Source organism: Branchiostoma lanceolatum, chromosome 11 (genome assembly GCF_035083965.1).
Source record: "Branchiostoma lanceolatum isolate klBraLanc5 chromosome 11, klBraLanc5.hap2, whole genome shotgun sequence".
Taxonomy (NCBI): domain Eukaryota; kingdom Metazoa; phylum Chordata; class Leptocardii; order Amphioxiformes; family Branchiostomatidae; genus Branchiostoma; species Branchiostoma lanceolatum.
The window spans coordinates 6,145,318-6,165,882 of record NC_089732.1 but is presented as its reverse complement, the minus strand read 5'-3'; the positions used below and the strand labels follow the sequence as shown (position 1 = coordinate 6,165,882).

At 38.4% G+C, this 20,565-nt stretch overlaps 1 protein-coding gene across 2 annotated transcripts; it reads right to left on the bottom strand.

Annotated features, from left to right (window-relative positions):
* Positions 1–819: 819 nt before the first annotated feature.
* Positions 820–20,505, bottom strand: LOC136444579 (histone-arginine methyltransferase CARM1-like). Of its 2 annotated transcripts, none has more exons than XM_066442202.1 (14): positions 20,334–20,505; positions 14,128–14,250; positions 13,506–13,621; positions 12,599–12,637; positions 11,531–11,596; positions 10,957–11,067; positions 10,292–10,469; positions 8,897–9,069; positions 8,317–8,402; positions 7,743–7,832; positions 6,683–6,737; positions 6,345–6,427; positions 4,099–4,388; positions 820–3,294 (listed from the first exon to the last, which is right to left on the bottom strand). In XM_066442202.1, exons 1-14 carry the CDS (start codon positions 20,467–20,469, stop codon positions 3,035–3,037), a joined length of 1,806 nt encoding a protein of 601 aa, XP_066298299.1. In that variant the 5' UTR covers positions 20,470–20,505; the 3' UTR covers positions 820–3,034. The 2 variants fall into 2 exon arrangements, with proteins under 2 accessions (XP_066298299.1, XP_066298296.1); XM_066442199.1 differs by lacking the exon at positions 12,599–12,637 and adding an exon at positions 12,096–12,134.
* Positions 20,506–20,565: the final 60 nt, after the last annotated feature.

Genomic DNA, 20,565 nt, shown 5'->3' with positions numbered 1-20,565 from the left:
TAACACCAAGAACATATTATTTGTCTACCAGGTTGATGTAATGCACAAGAAGACACTGTGTATGAAATCACGGTCTCATTCCTGTTTTAGGCTGTTCTATTGCAATCAACGTTGAAATACGCAACTTTATGACTAAAATCTAGAAAACGAACAACTTGTCTGGAGATGTTTTACATTCTGTTGGAAGCACACGTGTTCGTCATGCAATAAAAAAAATATTCACCCAAATATAACCGTGACAACGATATTTATCGCATTTTAAACTTTAAGTACCCACTATACGCACGGGGCCGCTGTTGTACCGCTAGCGCCTGACCGCAGCACTCATAGAAAAATGCGTACAGGTCTGACCTATCGCTCGGATGACTAAACTTTCCTATCTAATCCTGACAGTAATATATAAACAAGCTTTCATCTCAAATTCTTTATATATCAGATGGGGCCGATAAAAGGCAATTTATGACCCAACTTAACGCACACCTCTTATGCCGAGTTATTTTTTTAGGCCAGATTCTTTGGGAATTGAGTTAACTCTCTTATATGTTGTATTACATTACAGTTGCATGCAAAATTATTCACCCACATCGCATTTCGGAAATTATTGGCAAAAATACAACTGCAGAACATTACTAATTATCATATAAGTGGGGAACAGATAGTTTATTACATTCTAATACCAGGGCAAAAGTCAAATTTATCAAAAATTCATCCAAAGTTGCGACTTTCACACAAAAAGCAGGTTGCAAAATTATTCACTGACTTTCCTTTGAATAAGTAGTGCCTTATTCCTCTTCTATTGGATGAAAGAAGACAGCAATACAAAATGACATACCCTTTATTTCATTGTGTTCTTCCAAGTTGTGCATGAACACTTCTGCTGCTATGTTTACATTTTAAAATATTCAAGAGAAAGAAACATGGCCATTTTTAACGCATATGGAAAACTTAGTCATAGTCCTCACAAGAGTCAAAATATTGTTTCTGCAATGGCCAGACACGTAGTTCACATGCACAGTTGGCTAATTATTTTACGTAGTACAAAGATGTAGCTCCATGGTCAAGTAAAACTGACCGCCAGCAAGTCCCATAGATTACACAGTAACCATACTAGCCATACAGAATTTGTTCTGCTTCTATTTGCATACAATGAAGGCCAGACACCAGAATGCATCATTCTATGAGGAGCAAACAGAACTGGGCATACTCCTTTGCTAATATGCTTCCTTTTTATCATACCTGAACAGCTGTATGGAAAGAATCTATTTTTACAGGTGGTAGGTCTTGAATCATTCTTTTTTTCTTGTGCTAGAGTACATGTCTGTTGCAAAGAAAGCTTCTATACTTTTCACCACATTTAAAAGATATCAGAATATGACACTACGGCGTTAGGAAAATAGAAATCCAAGTGAAAACTGCAACATTTCTACAATAGTTTCTACCTGAAATAACTGTCTGGATATGCTAAATTTTGAAATCAAATCAATTTTATTACATCTACATTGTCAACGTTATGGACAGTTTCTTGTTGGGTGGTTAACATGTACTGTAGATAGGCTATACATTTGTAATCCATTTTGGAACCTTGATAAAACAAAGACCATGGTCAAATTGAGTATAATGAAATCTATGCATGTTAAATTATTGTTTTTTTTGCAGAATTTTTTTTTTTTCCAGAGATGTATATGTTTTGTAAATGACATTTCCAAATCAAAATTTCTTCTAATGTCTATATTCTCAATTGCCCACCAAATGCTCAGAGCAGTGTTTTTTTTTACAGTTACTGTACAAACTGGTCTTTTTTGCAATGCAACCAGTATTTTCTTTCCAGGAGATGCCCCCCTCCCCACGAAAAATATGTTATTAGCTGGTCATCTTTTTTGAAATCCATTTTTCCAGACTCCATCTACACTAGAGACATTATAACCCCAAACCAAGGCTTGAGCAAACTTCCTACTAAAACAACTGTTAACAGTATGGCGAGCACAAATAAATAGTAGACTCAGTTGGAGTCCCAAAATTAGAACCTGAATTGATAAATTGTGTTCTATAATAAAGTGACCTAACATTATCCCTCCCCCCTTTTTAAAGTTTGACAAACTTACATGAAACATAACAAGTAAAAAAACAGCATTCGGGGCTACATCCATATATAGTTGGACACTGTTCAACATTTTGCACGCAGAAAAAGGTGCACGAAACCAGAGCAAAGCAACCCTAGAAAATGGCACATTAGCAAAATATCACTTCATTTATCTAGGCAGGGCTTGAAAACAGTCTGTTCAACAATGTTTGACATATCATGTTTGTAAAATATCTACACTTTCTCTAGCAATTTTACCTGTCCGCCCAAATTCTAATTTCTTCCCACCCATCCAAATCCTAATTTTGAGCCCCTTCTGTTTTCCCTAACTCTTTAGTTTCCTATTATACCAGCATGTATGACAACCCCAACAGCACTTTTCTGCAAATTTCTCATGACATCTTAAAACTTACAGTTTCTCTTTTCACACAATGTTTTTCCTCTCTGTCAATGATTTGCGAGACAGGAATTTTCTATCGTCTCTTCCATTCTTTGCAGTGATCATTTTCAAAAGAATTAGTATACATTGTGCTTAGATGTCATTGATGTTCCCACTTTTTATGTAGCACTAACACATCCTTACTACCCGTGTTTGAGTTATTATGCATATACATGTATGTGACACTGCATAATACAATAGCTTATCCCCTCCCCTTAGGCAAACATAGGGTAACAGATAATCTCCAAGCAGATGTTGGGGTGGCAGGTGACATATTCTTACAGCCTCTTACCTCAACTCAAAAAACAAAGCTAGGCAGTCAGAAAACATTACAATCTTCCTCTTCAACATCTGCTTGGAGATTAGGTAAAAAGATCTAGAAGCCTATGAGGTCCAAGTAACTATAGGGAAGAGGAAGTTGAAACTGACGCAGTCCTTGCATTGTAAGGATGGATGCATAAGTCTTGGGGACATGCAGTTTGTAAGCGTTTTTCCATGCTACGAGCAAGCTGAGGTTAATGGTTCAGTCCGTCCACTTGTTGCCCCGGCAACACGACCCCGCCCTGAGCTGCCATCTGCATCATGCCCTGTCCGAAGCCGTACTGGCCCCCCGCGGAGTAGTTCATGTTGGCGTTGGTGGTCTGGTTGGTGAAGGCTGCGGGTGAGATCCCGCCTCCGATGGAACAAGGCGTCGGCATGGTGCTGACCCCGCCCACCTGCCTCACTGTGGTGCCTCCCGCTACCGTGGTTGGGTGCGAGATGCACGCAGTGTTGGCTGGAGATGGAGAAAGTCAAGAATCATCATCATCGCAAAAACAAAATCAGTGATTAAGAGCCCGCCACATAAAAATACCAGAGCCAAACACAGCAAACCTTCTTTAACATACCGTAAATGCAGAAATGTTTGTGTTGGTTTTATGGTCGCGGTTTTCTCAGCAAGCGTTTCACCGCAAACTTAGAACCACTGTGAAAATTTTCGTCCAATACTGTTGCAGTATGTGACGTATGTGGTGCTGTCGCGAACTCAAAACCACCACGAACACTCCATTTTTGCCTTAATGCGAAATGAAAACCATGCGAACTTGAATGCATTTACAGTATTCTCCATTTCGTTTTGCAATGCATCAAGCTTTTCTACAACTATTACTGCTACTGTACTCTAAAAACAAATGTAACTACTATTGCTGTTTCAGATCATGTCAAAGGTAAGATTACATTTTGTCTATTTGGCACAATTCCATCTTGGAATTTTAAGCGTTTTTTTCAGAAGCACTTCAAAATTTCAATGTCATTTCCCCTTGCACCAAAGTGTTCATAACACCATCCTTCCATTTTGAAATGCAATGATCAAAACAAAAAGTGTTCTCAAGATTTTATAGATTACAAATTTCAACCACAAAAGCCGCTAGTACAGGGCTCAAAATCGACTTGGCCTTCATCTTTCCAAGAACTACCCACAAACCAAAGGTCATCACAGTCCATAAAGTTACACTGGCCACAAAGATACAGCAGCTCAAACACACACACACACACAAAACAATACCTTCATTTTGACAGAGGTAACAAGCCCCCTACTTACCAAGTGGAATGAGGTTGGACTGCATGATGTTGGCTGCGTTGCCGTCGTACCCGTTAATGGCGACCACGTGGTTGCTAGGCACCACCTGCGTGGAGTTCCCCACGTTCGTCGACAGCGTTAGCGACTGCCAGTAGCTGTCGGACGGGGATGCAGTTCCCGTGTGGCTGCCAGGGGGAGCTGCAGGCGTCACTCCCGTATACCGGAAGAAGGGGTTTTTCAGATCGAGCGTGTTTCTGGAGGAAATGCCTGTTCCTTCTATCTCTAGTTCAATTGAGATCTCATAGCTTTGTCTGAAAGAAGACAGATACACACAAAAATCCACAGAATCCTTTATTGGTATCTCCTGTTTAATAGTAGGTAATAAATAAGATATTAAAAAATAATGACACACACATACAAAGCATTGTACAAAGGCAGAACTTGGGCTATTCCAGACTAACTTCTTTTTCAGTTTTTGTACTTCAAATTTTATGTACACTGCACTATATAGCAGCTTTGTCCGGATACATGTATCACACACACAAATACTGTCATATAATATTCATAATGAATTTCAGTTATCTTTGTCATATTTTTGCTTCTATTCATTTTTCCTGTATATACATAGGTAAAATCACACTTCCCCCAAGAAGCTTGTTCTGAAAGAGAATTTCGAAAGAGTCAATACCAATCGGTTAGAACAGTCCCTGTTCAAACGCTGGAAGCACAGTTCCTTTCTGTAGAGAAATTTGAGAACTCTCTAAACTTTGTGAAATTCTGTAACAGCCTTCATAAGCAATGGGACAGCTGCCTTCTCCGTGGTTTGCCTGGAATAGTACACAGCTTTCCCGCCAGATGAAAGTTTGCCGTCTTCGGGCATATTATACTTTCTTTTGGCAATGGATGCCTTAAGCTGTTTCTAGAAATATACTTTTGTAAGAGCTATTGCCTAACACAAAAGAAAAGCGTGCCAAAAGCTGCATAAAAACAATGGAAATGGTTTGTATTTTTATAGTTTTGAGTGAATTTTTATAGTTTCAAGTGAATTAGGATTTTACCATGGTCAGTACTGACCGAGCCATATATAGTTTCAAGTTGAAACTGACCTCTCAAATGAAGAAGTAGCATCCCCAAGTTTCTTGGACACTTCTAGTTTTCTCCTACGTTTAGTTTTTCCACCAACACAATGAGTTGAGTCTGGCGGGAATGCTGAGAACACACTTTGTTTAATACACAGATTATTTTCTATCCCCTGGCGCCTGGTTTGGCACGTGGACCACAAATGTGCGGTGATGGCGGTAGTAGAAGTAGCAGTGGCGGGTGGAGTGGCCACTAGTAGTGGGGCGTCCCTCTTAGTAAAATTGAACATAGGGATTTTTCAGGTCAAGTTTGTTGTGTGACGATTGTCCCGTGGCGTCTACTTCTAGCCCAATCATGATTTCATAGCTTTGTCTGTGGCAACAACAAAATGGTGGAAGGAAACATCAGAAGTTCTGACACACCAAGTGTCTAATGCTGTCTGTATTCACTGTCAGTTTTTGTGTACACATAAACATATGTGGATAACACAAACTGTTTACTTTTTTACTGAAGGTTTACATATTCATCTGAAGAATTTTTTCGTTCTTTGGACTGTCACCCAAGTTCTGCCTTCAATACTTAGTACCATAGCTTTGAAATACCTCCGCCCCAGAGGCGTTGCCAAAAATTGTAATCAAATATCAACACAAGTACAGGCAACGAGTGTTCTCATTAGAGAGAACACAGTAAGACCAGTTAACTCCCACACTGGCAGAGTGGAAACAGGGTTTGAAAAAAATGTGACAGAAAAATTCTGGATATCAAACTGCACAGTTCTACAAAGACTGGCGTAGAAAGGAAATACCTACTGGAAAGTATTTCAAGTCTTTAAGTACTTCAAGGTTTTCAAGTCTTGTACAATGTGACAGAAATACTGCTAGGAATAAGTAGGTGTGAGCCTGAGAGTCACCTGGTCCTGTCTTTAGCTTGTAAATGTGGAAACGAGATGCCACTCTTTTTCACATCTATCTGTCAGTTTAACTGAACAACATGGGTATACAGTGCCCTCTGATGAATTTGAGATGAACTGCAGCATCAGAATAACAATGGCGATTGGCGGTACTTGAGTTCATCAGGGAAGATGAGTTAATGTTTGGAAATACCAAACTATATCCTGAAATTCTGATGTTTCAATACTAAAAAAAGTCTGATGTTTTGATACTAAAATAAGGGTAGCTTTAACTTACCTTTTGTTGGCCACCAAGGTAGCTACACCAGACACAACCTGTCCGACTTTCACAAACAGCGGGGATCGCAGCAGGCAACGGACCTGAAAACCAACAAAAACTCTTGACTCCAAACTAAGCTACAAATTTAAAACATGTGAATTTCTCCATGTAAAAAAATTTCAATTTCTCCATGTAAAAAATGAAGCCTTGAATACAATTGTCAGGTATTTTTAGAATAATGTGAAAGTTGAATATGGTATTACCAATCATGACAAAGTTGTAAAAATCTAACTTCAGAAAGTGCTTCCCCTAAGTAAATGTAAATGGAATAGCCCAAAAATGATGTCATGGCCTACCTGGTACCAGTGTGTGAGAGGCTCTGTCGGAGCAGTGGACAGCCATATTGTCTCACTAGAATAGAAGCAACATACAAATTACTTTTATTATCTACCTACACATAGTATAGAAACACAAGAAACTTACAGAAGCAACAAGACATTGTTTTTGATGTATATACAGTTATGGACACATATTATGGCATTTTCTTTGTGGATGGATTTAAACATATGTGAAGAAATCATTACACACTACGTTGAAGTCAACTGTTTGTGCCAAGTCTATAGCATGTACCTGACCAAATAATACCCGGTTGATACCAACCTTAGATACACAACTATCTAAGGTTGGCTGGTTTCTGGTGCACAAAAGTTTGACTCATTGAGGTTTGAACTACACCTGTCATAACCAATAAGGTATGCCAGGCAAGTCCCCCATTGTATAAGCCATGCTTTTCATCATCAACCACTTGCAAATACAAAGTTTCCTCATTTTAATGAGCTGAACTTTGCAAAATTGTCATCTTTGAGACAGAACCCACTTATATTTAGTCTATGGTATCAACTAGGGGTGGGTACCGGTACAAACAATTCAGGTCCGGTCCAGGTCCAGGTCCAGAGGGTCAGGTCCAGGTCCGGACCTGTACCTGTACCTGATTATAGTAGTGTCGCAGTACATCATATTTTGGAGAGCGAGACACACGCAAAAGTCTCCAAACGTCATGTCTGGAACGATATAATTTCTTAGGTTTGCACTTTGTCTCAAAATTATAATTATACTCTTCTCGCTGTCTGTTTACTATTCCTTTAAGTGTTTCTAGGTATGATTCACAGCTAACGTCTTCGAAAACGAAGTTAAATCTGCTGTTTTGTATTTTCTTAGACCAGTTATGTGGCCGCCTGGTACTATGAATTTTCTAATCGGTCCATAGGCCGGTCCACTGATTTTTTACGGACCGTTTTTTTTGGACCGGTCCATTAAGAAATACCGGTTTTGTACCGGTACACGGTACTGGTACCCACCCCTAGTATCAACTTCTAGTTTGTCCCTTACGATTAAATAGTAACCATTCCAACTCACCTTGTTCCTATAAACGCACAATCGAACCAGAAAGCGAGGCCATGGATGGAACCTGAGGCCAGCATCTCATATCTCAGGGGAATTTCAATTCTGAAACAAACATATCACAAAAGTAAATTCACTTTCCCCTTGATTTGATTCATGGTAGGAGTAGAATGCAAGTTTGTGGTCAAAACAATACTGTAGCCCCAAAACACAATGATTTCATGTGGACCCCGATGCTGTGTTTCAATGAGCATAGGGGTGTTTCTTTCTGGGAAGAACCTTCATAAGTCTTATAAAAAGTTCATATTTGGCTTTAGAATGAGGATGTGACAGAGGAAACACTGCAGGAAATAGTGTCTTTTTTGGTTATGAAGTTCAAAATTTTGTGCAAGAAGATGCCAGACTCCCAACCCTTATCATGTCTTTGGCACTCCGTGAGTGACTCCGTGAGTGACTTGCGCCGTGCAAAGTTGGCCTTCTGTACCTGACCCCTATGTTGTGAAAAAATCCTGGTGAGAACACTGGTATTGGACAAAACTGTTTCCGGTGGTTTTGCATTTCTGCATTTACAGTAAGTCCCATGACTCACCTGTGAAGGTCGGTCTCATCAGCTGTCTGGAAATCCACCGTGTACTTCTCAGTCTTAGCCATGCAGATTCTGATGTCAAACGTGTCCTGTTCAAACAGCACAAAAGCATTAGAAAAAAGATCTCATGCCCCTGTTAAGAGTTTCTTGTAAGAGTACTAGTATGTGTTGTTCAATTGTAGCTCATAAATTATGCAAATTGAGTTTGATTAGCATTACATGTTCATTGATCACTTCCTATTACTAGTATACTCTGAACTACACTTCCTGTCACTCCTGAAATCGAAATCCTCTCATCCTCTCCCAAAGAATCACAATGAGCTGGTTTCAGGTGCACAAAAGTTTGACTCATAGAGGTTTGAACTACACCTGTCATAACCAAGGAGGTTTTTCCAGGCAAGTCCCCCCCATTGTATAAGCCATGCTTTTCATCATCAACCAGTCAATACAGACATTAGATTTTGAAATTGTCAGAACTTGAATGTACATTAAGAGATTCTGTTCCTAATATAATATTTCTGTAATACAGAGTTAACATAGCATTTGTTATGTTGAAGATCCTATAGTAAAGTTCAGTGCTTACCACGACGGGTTGTCTGAAGTACTCGTTAACGGCCGCGTCGCGAAGGACGGAGAGGTTGACACCGTGAAACGACTCCTGGTACCAGAAGTTGGCCTTGTTGAACTGCTCCATGTAGAGTTGCTCGTCCATAAACGGGGTGATGTGCAGGTCTCCACGGGAAGGAAACATCCTCCCTAAACATACAAGTCACACATCATACTACTTAGTGCTGATAGGAAACATCATCTTCAAAAAAAAAAACCCACAAACCATAAAATACTACTTAGTTGATCACAACACTGAAGTAGACGTTTGGCACCCAATACCTCATTGGTTGCAGAGTTAGGCAGCAGGGAGAAGGTTAAGATTATAAAAAATCAAATAACTTTCTTGAGTAGATACCAAAAATTTTTGGCTCAATATATACAATGTAGCTACAATTTTCCACATGGAAACTTCTATGTTATGACTTATCCTTAGATACACACCTCCTGGTACATTTGAAATATGACTACATGTTGAAATTCAACATAAAGATTTGATGGCTGGTTTCAGGTGCACAAAAGTTTGACTCATTGGGGTTTTAACTACACCTGACATAACCAATAAGGTTTTTCCAGGATGTGTCCCCCATTGTATAAGCCATGCTTTTCATCATCAACCAGGAAAAAGATGGTAAGAAAAATACCACTTGCAAATATAAACTTTCCTCATTTTCATGAGCTTAACTTTGAAAATTGTCATTTTTTGACAGGATCTACGTATCTTCTGTCTATTGTATCAACTTGTGCTTTAGTTTGTTCATGTTTCTGTACATTATTGATGTTCATGTCTGGACCTAATCTCCCAGCAGACTTATCGGTAGCAAGGCAGTATCAAAAGGGCCAACCAGTATTCAAAGGGTCGCTGGTGAGCTTTTCAGTGGCCTTTTGGAAACTGGTTAGTCCTTTTGATTCTACCTTGCCACAGATAGATCTGCTTGGAGATTAGTCTGGACCAAAACCGTAACAATCTTGCAGTTTCAGGTACACAGCCATAAAGGAAACCCAAGCAATATTAGGGCCCTAAAATTGGATTTTGAAAGTCAATCTATTTAGTAATTTCTATACATGATTAGTTCAAACAACATGATCACAATGTAAAGCGACATCCAGTGAGAACTCACTGAAAGTTGCCGCGGGGGATTTTGTAGGCTCAAGAAACTAAGGGGATCATTGTACGGCTTGTTTTGGCGTAGTTTTAAAATGCTCAAAGTGTGAAGTTATTACGCAAATGTGCTAAACAGTGTTCGTAAATGTCACTACCATAAAGATTTCAGCATTTTTCTATCTCCATTTTTTGGCCATTTTTTATTGCTTTGGTTGTCTATAACAGTGAGACAGTAAGGCATATTCTACACACATTATCAGATCTCACCTCCAGGTTTGAGCCACTTCTTGGCGTGCAGGAAGCTCTCCAACATGCGCTCGTTCAGCAGCATGTAGCCCATGGACTCCGAGATGATCACGTCCACCTGCTCCGGGACGGTCACCTCCTCCACTTTCCCACGAATCATCTGGATCTTTCCACCCAAGCCATTCGCCCTGATCAGGGTCTGTGATTGGTCAACAGCAATGTCACCAAACCAATGAGTTTAACAACTTTTCTATGAATGAAACTTTGTCATGTTTTTGCTAATTAACAACAAATTGGAACTATGGCCAAGTAAAATACCGAAGCAAAGCAAGAAAATATGAAATCAAGTCATATATTTAAAAAAGCTAATGCTGTTTATAATAAGTGCAATGATTTTTAATAATTGCAAAAGAAGTGCAATAGTTTTACAAATATATTCCGCCTACATGCTGCCATGTCCATTTTGATAGATTGATTGATTGAAATATTTTCCAAAATTTGACATGATCAGTGCTTCAAATCTTTCTTCTATTTGTCGAATTGTTTGGTTAGAACTATGTGCAATAGTGCACTGAAAGTATGTCATATTCAACATATCCTTTCTGTACTAATTTGCAAAACTATGCAACTCAGTTAATGATGAACAACTGTTGTGTATTTTGACTATTTTGGGTGGGAATACAGACCTCTGCGTTTTCTGCCATGCTGCTAGCTTCCACAGCGTACACTTTCGCTGCTCCGGCCTGGACAGCGAAGAACGACAAAATCCCTGACCCCGCCCCCACATCCATAACCACCTGTGGAAAACAACAACCATAGATTACACATAGTTTTGTTTTGTACATGAACGCCACCTACTGACTCTTGTGAGTTTTGCATTGCCAGTATTTTGACTAAAAAAGGACACAATTGTAAGAGGACAAAAACTGTGGCAACTTAGTTGCCAATTTAAAATTTGTCTGCATAAAAGAATTCATCAGCTGGTTTCAGGTGCACAAAAGTTTGACTCATTGAGGTTTGAACTACACCTGTCACAACCAAGGAGGTTTTGCCAGGCAAGTCCCCCATTGTATAAGCCATGCTTTTCATCATCAACCAGCCAAAAAATATAATAATGTAGCTTTGTATTGTACACAAATGCCATCTATCGACTTTGGACTGTTTTGCAAGTCATATGCAGAAATATTTACCAATGAAACACAACATCACAGGATTCTGTAAGCACAAATAATAGTTAACTGTTCCCTGTTTTAACTTTACCTTGCCTCTGAAGTCTTCCATGTTTTGTAGCATTGCCCTCTGGTAGGTAGCTGTTCTGACATAGTCCTGGTGGGGAGGGGGGCAACGTCAGAAAATCAGAAACTTTGGAATCACAGAAACGGATCCTAACTTTACATCTAAAGCAATGCACAAGATAAACAAGTCTTTAAATGGAGCAACATTTGTAGTGAGCAAGTATTCTGAGGGTTTTTAAAAATATCTTTACCAATAGCATTACATGTACATAACTGCTTGCAAGCTTTAACTTTAAGCCATAAATATTGACAAAGCATAAACTTAAATCTACATTCGGGCACACAATAGTATAATGTTAACAGGATATCACATGACTTGTGACTAGCAACGAGATCAAAGTATTTTGTTAAGAGAATTTAGGACAAATTTCATGCAAAAGTGCATTCAAAACAGTTTAATTTTACTTTACTTCAGAAATGCAAGTCAATAGAAATGTAGATCAAACCGGCATCAGTGCAGCTCTATAAAACTATGAAAAGTAGAAAAGTCTACCTATAGTACCAGATTGTAGCAGTATAGGCAGCCATACCTGTAACATGTTTTGCTGTTGGGACAGGTAGCTATAGAACTGCACAGAGGGGGACAGATAGAGCTCAGTATAAAGTCATACATGGGGAGGGGGGCACCCAGGAGGTACTCAGAAGGGCATACAGTCTTAGAAAACTGGCCTTGCAGCTACTTGAATAGATTTTCTTCATAACATTAAAAAAAAAAAATCACAAAGATTTTGATATTCATGGGCAAGATATCTTGAATAGCAGAGTAACAAAAATCTTTCTAATTCTTTACAGTGAAAACATAATCAGACACAATATAGAGGTCATCTATGAAAAATTTAGTTGAATCAAAACGAGATATTGTACAATTGGCTTCTACAAAAAAGCACAAAACTTTGCCGATCCATTAATTCAACATCTAGATCAACAAATGATTTTTGAGAGCCCATGATTTTAAAGATAAGACCATAAATTTCAGGCACCCTTTTGAGTTCTCCTGGACACCCCCTGACAACAACATCAATGTTCAATTTACCTTCAGCATGTTTTGTTGCTCAAACAGAAATCCATAAAACTGAAAAAACACAAAATCAGGCACAGCACGGCAAACAATTAGTGTCAAAATCAATCCACCTCACCTCAGAGCATAGCAAAGCTCTCAAACTTTATTTTGTTAAAAAATCAAAAAAGCAAGATCCTCATCACACATGGCATTATTGGTAGCTTGCTCTAAGCCTTAAACTGATATGAATAACATTCAGTTCACAACCATCTTAAAGCAGGCTCTACCATGAGGTGTCGCCAAAAACGAACACAGAATGTCAGTTCCCAGTGATTAATAACTTAATTATAAGTGTCTGGAATATTAGAAACAACAAACAGCATTCAAAAAGTTTCCATTAAAAGTTTAATTTCAACCAACAAGCTTTAAATATCATTTCACAAACTTCTAAACAAAGCATGACTTGAACAATGTTAGTGTATAAGCATGTCCATGATTCCAACAGCGATATGCATGGTGGGTAATATATCAAAGGTGAAGACCCCTGAGACATAAACAAAACATGTATGGACATGTTTTAAGTACTGTAAATGCATTTAAGTTCGCATAGTTTTTATTTCACACTAAGGCGAAAATGGAGTGTTCGCGGTGGTTTTAAGTTCGTGGCAGTGCTACAGTTACATACTGCTACAGTATTTAGACAAAAATGATTGCGATGGTTTTAAGTTCCTGGTGAAACGGTCGCTGGGAAAACCGCGAACATAAACCCACCGTGAACATTTCTGCATTTACAGTATGGTCTAAACAAAATCTGTTTACAACCTAATGGCCTTTACCTTTGACATATTACCCACAGTGCATTTTGCTGCACATGTGCAGTTAGAACCATGATCTTGCTTATTAGGACATTGTACAGCAGAATGTGCTGCAGAAATCTTACCTGGAAATACTGTGTTGCTGAGGCCTCGTCTGTCCGCATCTGGAACATGGACCGTCTCTTCTTGGTGTTCGTCTGATGCCTGGCGTCTTCCACATAGCCATAAAATTCTGAAAATGCTACAAAACAAGAAAGACAAAAAATAACTTAATACTTTTCCGACTGATCATTACCTGATTTCCCTGTTTGTGCAAAGTTAGGGCAAAAGTAGAGAAAAGAAAAAAAATTTGCACAACAGGTCTGAGAGAATGAATCGAAAATTAAAAAAATTCAACAAACTTCCCATAGAAAATTTTCACATTCAAGATGTAAAACGGTCTGTCCCTTACAACAACAATATACTGTAAATGCATTTAAGTTTGCTTGGTTTCTATTTCGCAGTGAAAATATGGAGTGTTTGCGGTGGTTTTAAGTTCGTGTTTGAAACAACAGTAGCACTACAGTCCAAGGTGGGCAAAAGGTTTTGCAGTGGTTTGAAGTTCGTGCCGAAAGTTCACTGCGAAAACCACCAACATAAAATCACTGTAAACATTTCTGCGTTTACAGTTTGTTCACACATTCAAGCTGTACCTCCCCCCTAATGGTCCGTCCCTTAGAGCAACCATGATGGTATATAGTGACTTACACCCAGTTGTAGGGAAGCGCAGAAGCAGGCTGTTCTCCTGTGACGTGAGCATGAACGACTGGCGCCCCACGCGGCTACACTCCGTGTTCACGTCCAGCAGGAACGTCATGGCATCTTGGTTGCCTGGCAACAACAATTCCGTCACGATTAGCTTAAATTCGCAAAACACTGAATACAACAAAATCAATAATGACAACAAAATACTATAATTCACTTGATCTTCATTGTAGCAAAATTTCACGGTATGAAATACTATAAGGAAAATGTATGTTTTCACTGAACTTTAACTTCATGGTTGCGGCAAGTGATTTACAGAACGGATGTGTGAAGGAATCACATGTAACAACAACAGTTTTTTTTTCACAGTGATAAGTTTACGGTACAGAGGTGACCGTGAAAAACGTGAACATAAAGTTACCGTGAAAGAAACAAGAATTACAGTAAGCATTTACTTTATCATCTAGATCATCTTTTGTGTTTAAAACCGTCAAGTACACATGGTATTATACAGTTTTTTTTCTAGAAAAATTGAATAAGAGGGAGCACACACAGGCGAGGGAGCGAATTCTATGTACTTATGGAAGAATCGATTGCTAGGTGAAGGCTGTATGCTGGGGATTAAGCTAAAATCTGAATTCAACAAGGGGGCGCTGGGCTTTCCTGATTTAGATGAACCCCTGGTATAAATTCATTGAAACTTAGAAACTCATTGAAAGATCACATTATCAAGATTGTTCTAGTCAATCTAGTGATTTTCAATCAACTGTAAGAGCAAGTTCTGAATATTTCATCACATCCAGATGAACATATAAATACACATGTAGCTGTATGAGGTGTGACCTCAGAATCTAACCTTTACACAGGTGGTATTTGTAATGTCATCACCTTGTACAGCATACATGTATGTACAATGTACAGCAAATACTGCTTTAATTGCTAGAGCGACTCACAATGAGCCTTGCTGTAAAAGGTGTATTTGCAAACTAGTTACTAGTACTACAAAGATAGAATCAATAACCATCAATTATCTGATCAGTCTAAAGAAGCAGAATACGTATACATGTACATGTACTTTCAAAGAACGTTGAAGGTCGCTAAGATATTTACAAAAACAAAATTTCCTTGAGACTATTTTAGTCTGTCAAGTAACCTTGAGAGTCGACTTGGACATATAACAGGGAAACGTCGTAAAACCTTGGTGAACGGATGTGTCACAACAACAAACATGGTGTCCAGGAAGTACAATCTTAAGTGTCCACAAACTTCACACAGACATTTAACAAATGTACCTTGTAGAGGCAGGAAACAACTTTGACGGTTGAATCAAGAAACCAACCTCTACATGAACAGTAAGGCTGAGTCCTGTTACTCTGTACTTGTAAATATTGATTAGATACAAGTCCAGACATGACTGTCAACTGTACCTAAACAAGCTAGTACAACACAGTAACACTACTAGTGACTAGGAATTACACTTTTTAGACCAACAATAGTTAAGTTCTGTCTCAAAGCTGACAACTTTGACAACCTGATTTTTGATGATGATGAAAGTCCTAATGTACAGTACCTTCCAAAGGTTAAGTCTAAAAACCTTCTTTGTGAGTCCCAAATATCAACTTTGACTTACATATATAGGTTAGGGCCATGCATTAAGTTTAACACAACTCTTTGATAATCCACTACCAATGTGATCAATGTCCTGTCTTCTAAAGCTTTTCATTCACCCAATGTCCATGAATCATACATGAGCTTCCAAGATAACCCCAGCCTAGGTCTCGACATTTTTCAAGGACCTTTCCTACGGTTCAAAGACTTCAGGGACTTCAAAGTAGAGTGTTGTTTTCCATGATGTTCTGTGACCTCCACAACCATATGACGTTTTATCAATATAGATTTGACTATAATACATACCCTCAACCCTACGGACTTGACCCCATTTTTGACCTTTGTCATCACATACAGGATACTGCAACAGAGACCCTTAGGTGGGCCTCTTGTAGAGCTAAATAATTGTTACAAAAAATACCTTTCCCTTTCTTGAAAAATAACAAAACTCAAGCTTTCTTTACATATAAGAGTTTACAAACATCTTTTATCATTTTTATTGATATCGAGGGGAAAAAACATGGCTTTATAAGGAAACATGTTTCTTACGTAATATTTTAAAATAGAACTTAAGTGTGGGTAATGGCCATCGACAGTATCCTTTGCTTCTGGAAATCCTAAGATGACTCAAGACAGCTGTCTTCTTGTTCTAGCCTTTATGCCCTAGGGAAGGATATTGGTGCTATGCATTTTTAAATTCCAATACATGCAGGAATTTTGTTTATCTTTGAGCAAAAGTAATGACATAATGATAGCCTACGAACAGCTGACACAAAATTAAAATTCCCTGATTCCTAGTTGGTTGCTCCAGGCCATTTACTAAATCTATCTTCAGACAAGCCAATATTTGTAGAACTAATGAACAGTGATCTATCTTACAGTAACACCATCTAAGATTGGCAGTATCGTAATTCCTAAAATTGCTCTTTTAATCCAGTCTGTCTTTCAAATCTGGTTTGCCATGATAGTCTATTTATTTCCATATTTGATACACACAGTTAAGCATGTATGCTCCTTTACATATCCTATTTGTATATCGTCTGTATGAAATTGAAAAGTTTGATTAATAACAACACAACTGACATTGGAAATTATAGACTACATGTACATAGACAGTATGACATTGCTTAATTGATCATAAATTGAAATTTATTGGTCATGAGCTTTCAAAAACGGCAAGAAATCTTCCTACATCCAATTATTCCGATCCCAAAGGAATAATAACAATTTCACTCCTGCCGTTAGGTGCAAAATGCAGATTTATGGCAATAACATTTTTATCTTTATGATCTCATATCCAGCAGTTCATGCCATGAATGACGAATGTATGGTAGACAGTCCATCGCTTCTATTACATTACCATTTCCTCAGATACTGATTCCTTGTGCATGTTAGCTTTATTTATAAATCTATATGGCATACATTTCAAATTCCAACATAATCCCCTTTCCAACATAACACTTAAACATACAGCATAATGTCCACTGAGGACACATATGATAGACTTTTGTAGCATAAGTTGCAAGAATAAGCATTCAATTAGATTTTCAGCATTGATATGTTTTAAAACTTTGGTATAAGGACTTCAATCATGTCACATGATATGACATGTGTCACATATCTAACTTCGTATGATTATGTCCAGGGAGCTATGAAATACAATAAATTGTCTGGAAAGTAGGCCACAGCCAGGTCATGATGTTTGATGACTATCACAGGCAAAAGAATGTGGTAGGGCTAGACATGATGTAATAATTATAAAAGTATTATAAAATACTGTAAGTTTGCAGCACAGCAAAATTGAGGAGTTTGAATTCAACAGCAGGCAAAACATCTTTGCAGTTTTTGTGTTAGCAAACTTAAAAACACAGATTTTACAAATGTGTACCATCTCAAAAGGTCATGTCAAACTCAACGATAAAACAAATTATTCCCCTTTTTTCTAAAGTCCAGTCTACCATGATGTTCTAGTTCATACTCATAGCAACAATCCAGCAAATACTGTCATTTACACAGGTCTGTATATTGTGAAGTGACAGCACAATGTTTCCACACAAAGACTTGACAACTGGGGTTGTTGATATTCTCAAGACATTGACGTCCCGACCCGACACTTAAACATACCGGAAACGACTTGAAAGGATGCTACAATAGATAAAGGTAAGGGATAGTGTTGACTGTTCCAGTGGAAAAATGTTGCGCTCTGCCAAAAAGTGGACGCCTTGCACCATTTGAGCCGAAGCTTGCATGCTGTGGTAAAAAGGGCTGCGACAACACAGGCTATGGTTGTGACATTCTTACACAGGAAGGGTAAACTTTACAAACACGGAAAATAAACTCACGAATCTACGGATGTATTCAACAGCAGTGTTCAATAAAAAACATTTTCAACTTCATAAAATTTATTGGAAAACATTACAGCTGAAAAATTGTAAATTGCATGTCCCAACCTTTCTTTCAAGGTTGAAATTCCTTTTATAATTAATGCGTGTTTTTCAAACTTCTCCTTTGTAAATTGTACTACATGTACCAAACCTTATCGTCTATGAATATCATATTTCATTACATCATAATACATGTTCCTTCTAATCAGCTCCATTCATGTTCTGTACATTGTACAAGCCTGAGTGTCATCCTAGTTAGTTCCAGGCTTACCCTTCACAAACCATGGAACTAACGCAGGATGACACTCAGGCTAACATTGCACTTCTCGCTGCCAAAATATCTGGAAGTGGAAGAGTTTCAATGTAATCAGTTTACTGTACTGTACATGTACCTCCAATAAGTGCTCTGTAATGAAATTACTGCGCTGTGGCTTATCCTTATCAGTACACAGCAACTGTAGTCCATTTGGTTATGTATGTAGAAAGAGTGCGTCTTCTTTCCCCTGAATCATAAACAATATTTCTCATTCATGTCGTCATCATACCACATCCTTATTTTGAGTAGACTTTGTATCTGATTCTGAATCATCATATTATGATGTATCATGTTAACAACACTTTTCCTCTGGCCTAATATAGTAATACTGCATGGCCTATTTGCTCAGGGATCACTTGAACTGTATATAAATCAAAACATGTAGTAATTGAGTTGAATGGAAGCACTAGACCGTCTCTAAACAACACACCTGTTTTTCCCAGCGAAAATCCCACATACATTATGAGCAGTGCATGTAAAATCCTAGGGTGCAAATATTGAAATATTTGCAGTGTTTTAAAGTTTGCTCTAAAAATTTGCTCTGACCTCCATTGTTACTTCTATTTCTTCAAGTGTTAACTCAAAGATACACAAACTGTTGATTTTCATGTTGCAGCAAAACCTGTGCCATGAACTTAAATGAATTGATGGACATGACATACTGCTAAAGTACTTTGTCTCTTTTCTGGCAAACCTTAAGTTACATGTTTGTATACTTGAGATGTCCTTGAACAAAGATTAAGATAGTAACTAGTAAGTTCTTATGTACTGGTGTTGTTGACAGGGAAATGTGGAAGATTCTTATGGTATAAACCGTATACTCGTTTAGGATGAACTGGACTGAAACTTTATTGTTATCAATATAAAAAGACAAGAGTCTTTCATCTGCATGTGCAGAATTTGAATATGCAATCATTAGCAAGTCGCGTATCTGGGGAAGTCTATTACATGTACAACTGTACATGTATGTACACATGAAGAGGACGGGCCCAACACTTTGCCAATGATTGCAAGGACATCCAAAACATTCCCAGTCGAAGACTCTTCTCTACTTTAGAATTGAAATTTCTGAACTCCAGCAACATTCAGTTACTTATTTAACGTCCTAACACTGTAGAATTAGTCTCTATAGCAGTCTAGACTATACAATGGGATACTCAAGTTTGCTAAGACTGTCATATAAAGTAGGTCTCCCCTCCAGCATTTCTTTATTTCTTTCTTGCCTTAATGCCCACAGCCTTTATGACGACCATTCTGGCATGTTGGGAAAGTCGTGTAAAGTGCCTTTCCTGAGGGCACAAGATCGGTGACACGACAGCATTCGAACCTGGGACCAACACGCTGCCATTGCGCCACACGACCCCGCATTTTGGTGGTTTAATTCCAACAAATCTTTTAGATACACAGCAATGGTATAAGATTAACACATAACGTTACACATATCTTTAGGTGATAAACTGCAAAATCTATTAAACTTTTACATTCTAGACATCCAAGACAACATGAGCCACAACATAAATTTCCTTTTGCACAGAAACATAAACATAGGTTTGTAAAAATTATGTCCTTCCTTTGAGAGCAACAATTTTCATCTAAACACTTAAAAGCCTTTGTCATGCGCCATTTACAAGTCGGCATTTTTCAACAAACGCCAGATGTCAAATACAAAGGACATAAAAGAAAACTTAAGACTTCAAATCGGACAAAGAGGAAGTTTCCGCGACAGGGGAAGTCGACAGCTTGTATGGATATCATATGTGACAATAATTTACTGCGGTTTGGGTCAAATACACAGGGGACAGTGTTAGCATGCGCATCGTGGTGAGCTGTCATGCCTTTGTTTTCAGGCAGGCATGACACGCGAGTTAGCGGGGAAACAACGGCCGTACAGTCCGACCTACCTGTGTATATGACGACGGTCGAGTCTTGGCCATCGTGTTTGACCTCTAGTTTGACGATCTGTGGCGAAGAACTCTGAAATTGTCCGGAATTATCGGAGATGGAGCATAGTTGCACACCTTCAAAGACAGGCGCCATGTTGGAAAGACCCCGTAGGTTGGACGGGATGGCAAAGTTCAAGTGTCCAAAGAGGACCAAAATATACCTGATGATTTGCTTGGAGAGCCAGTAAAT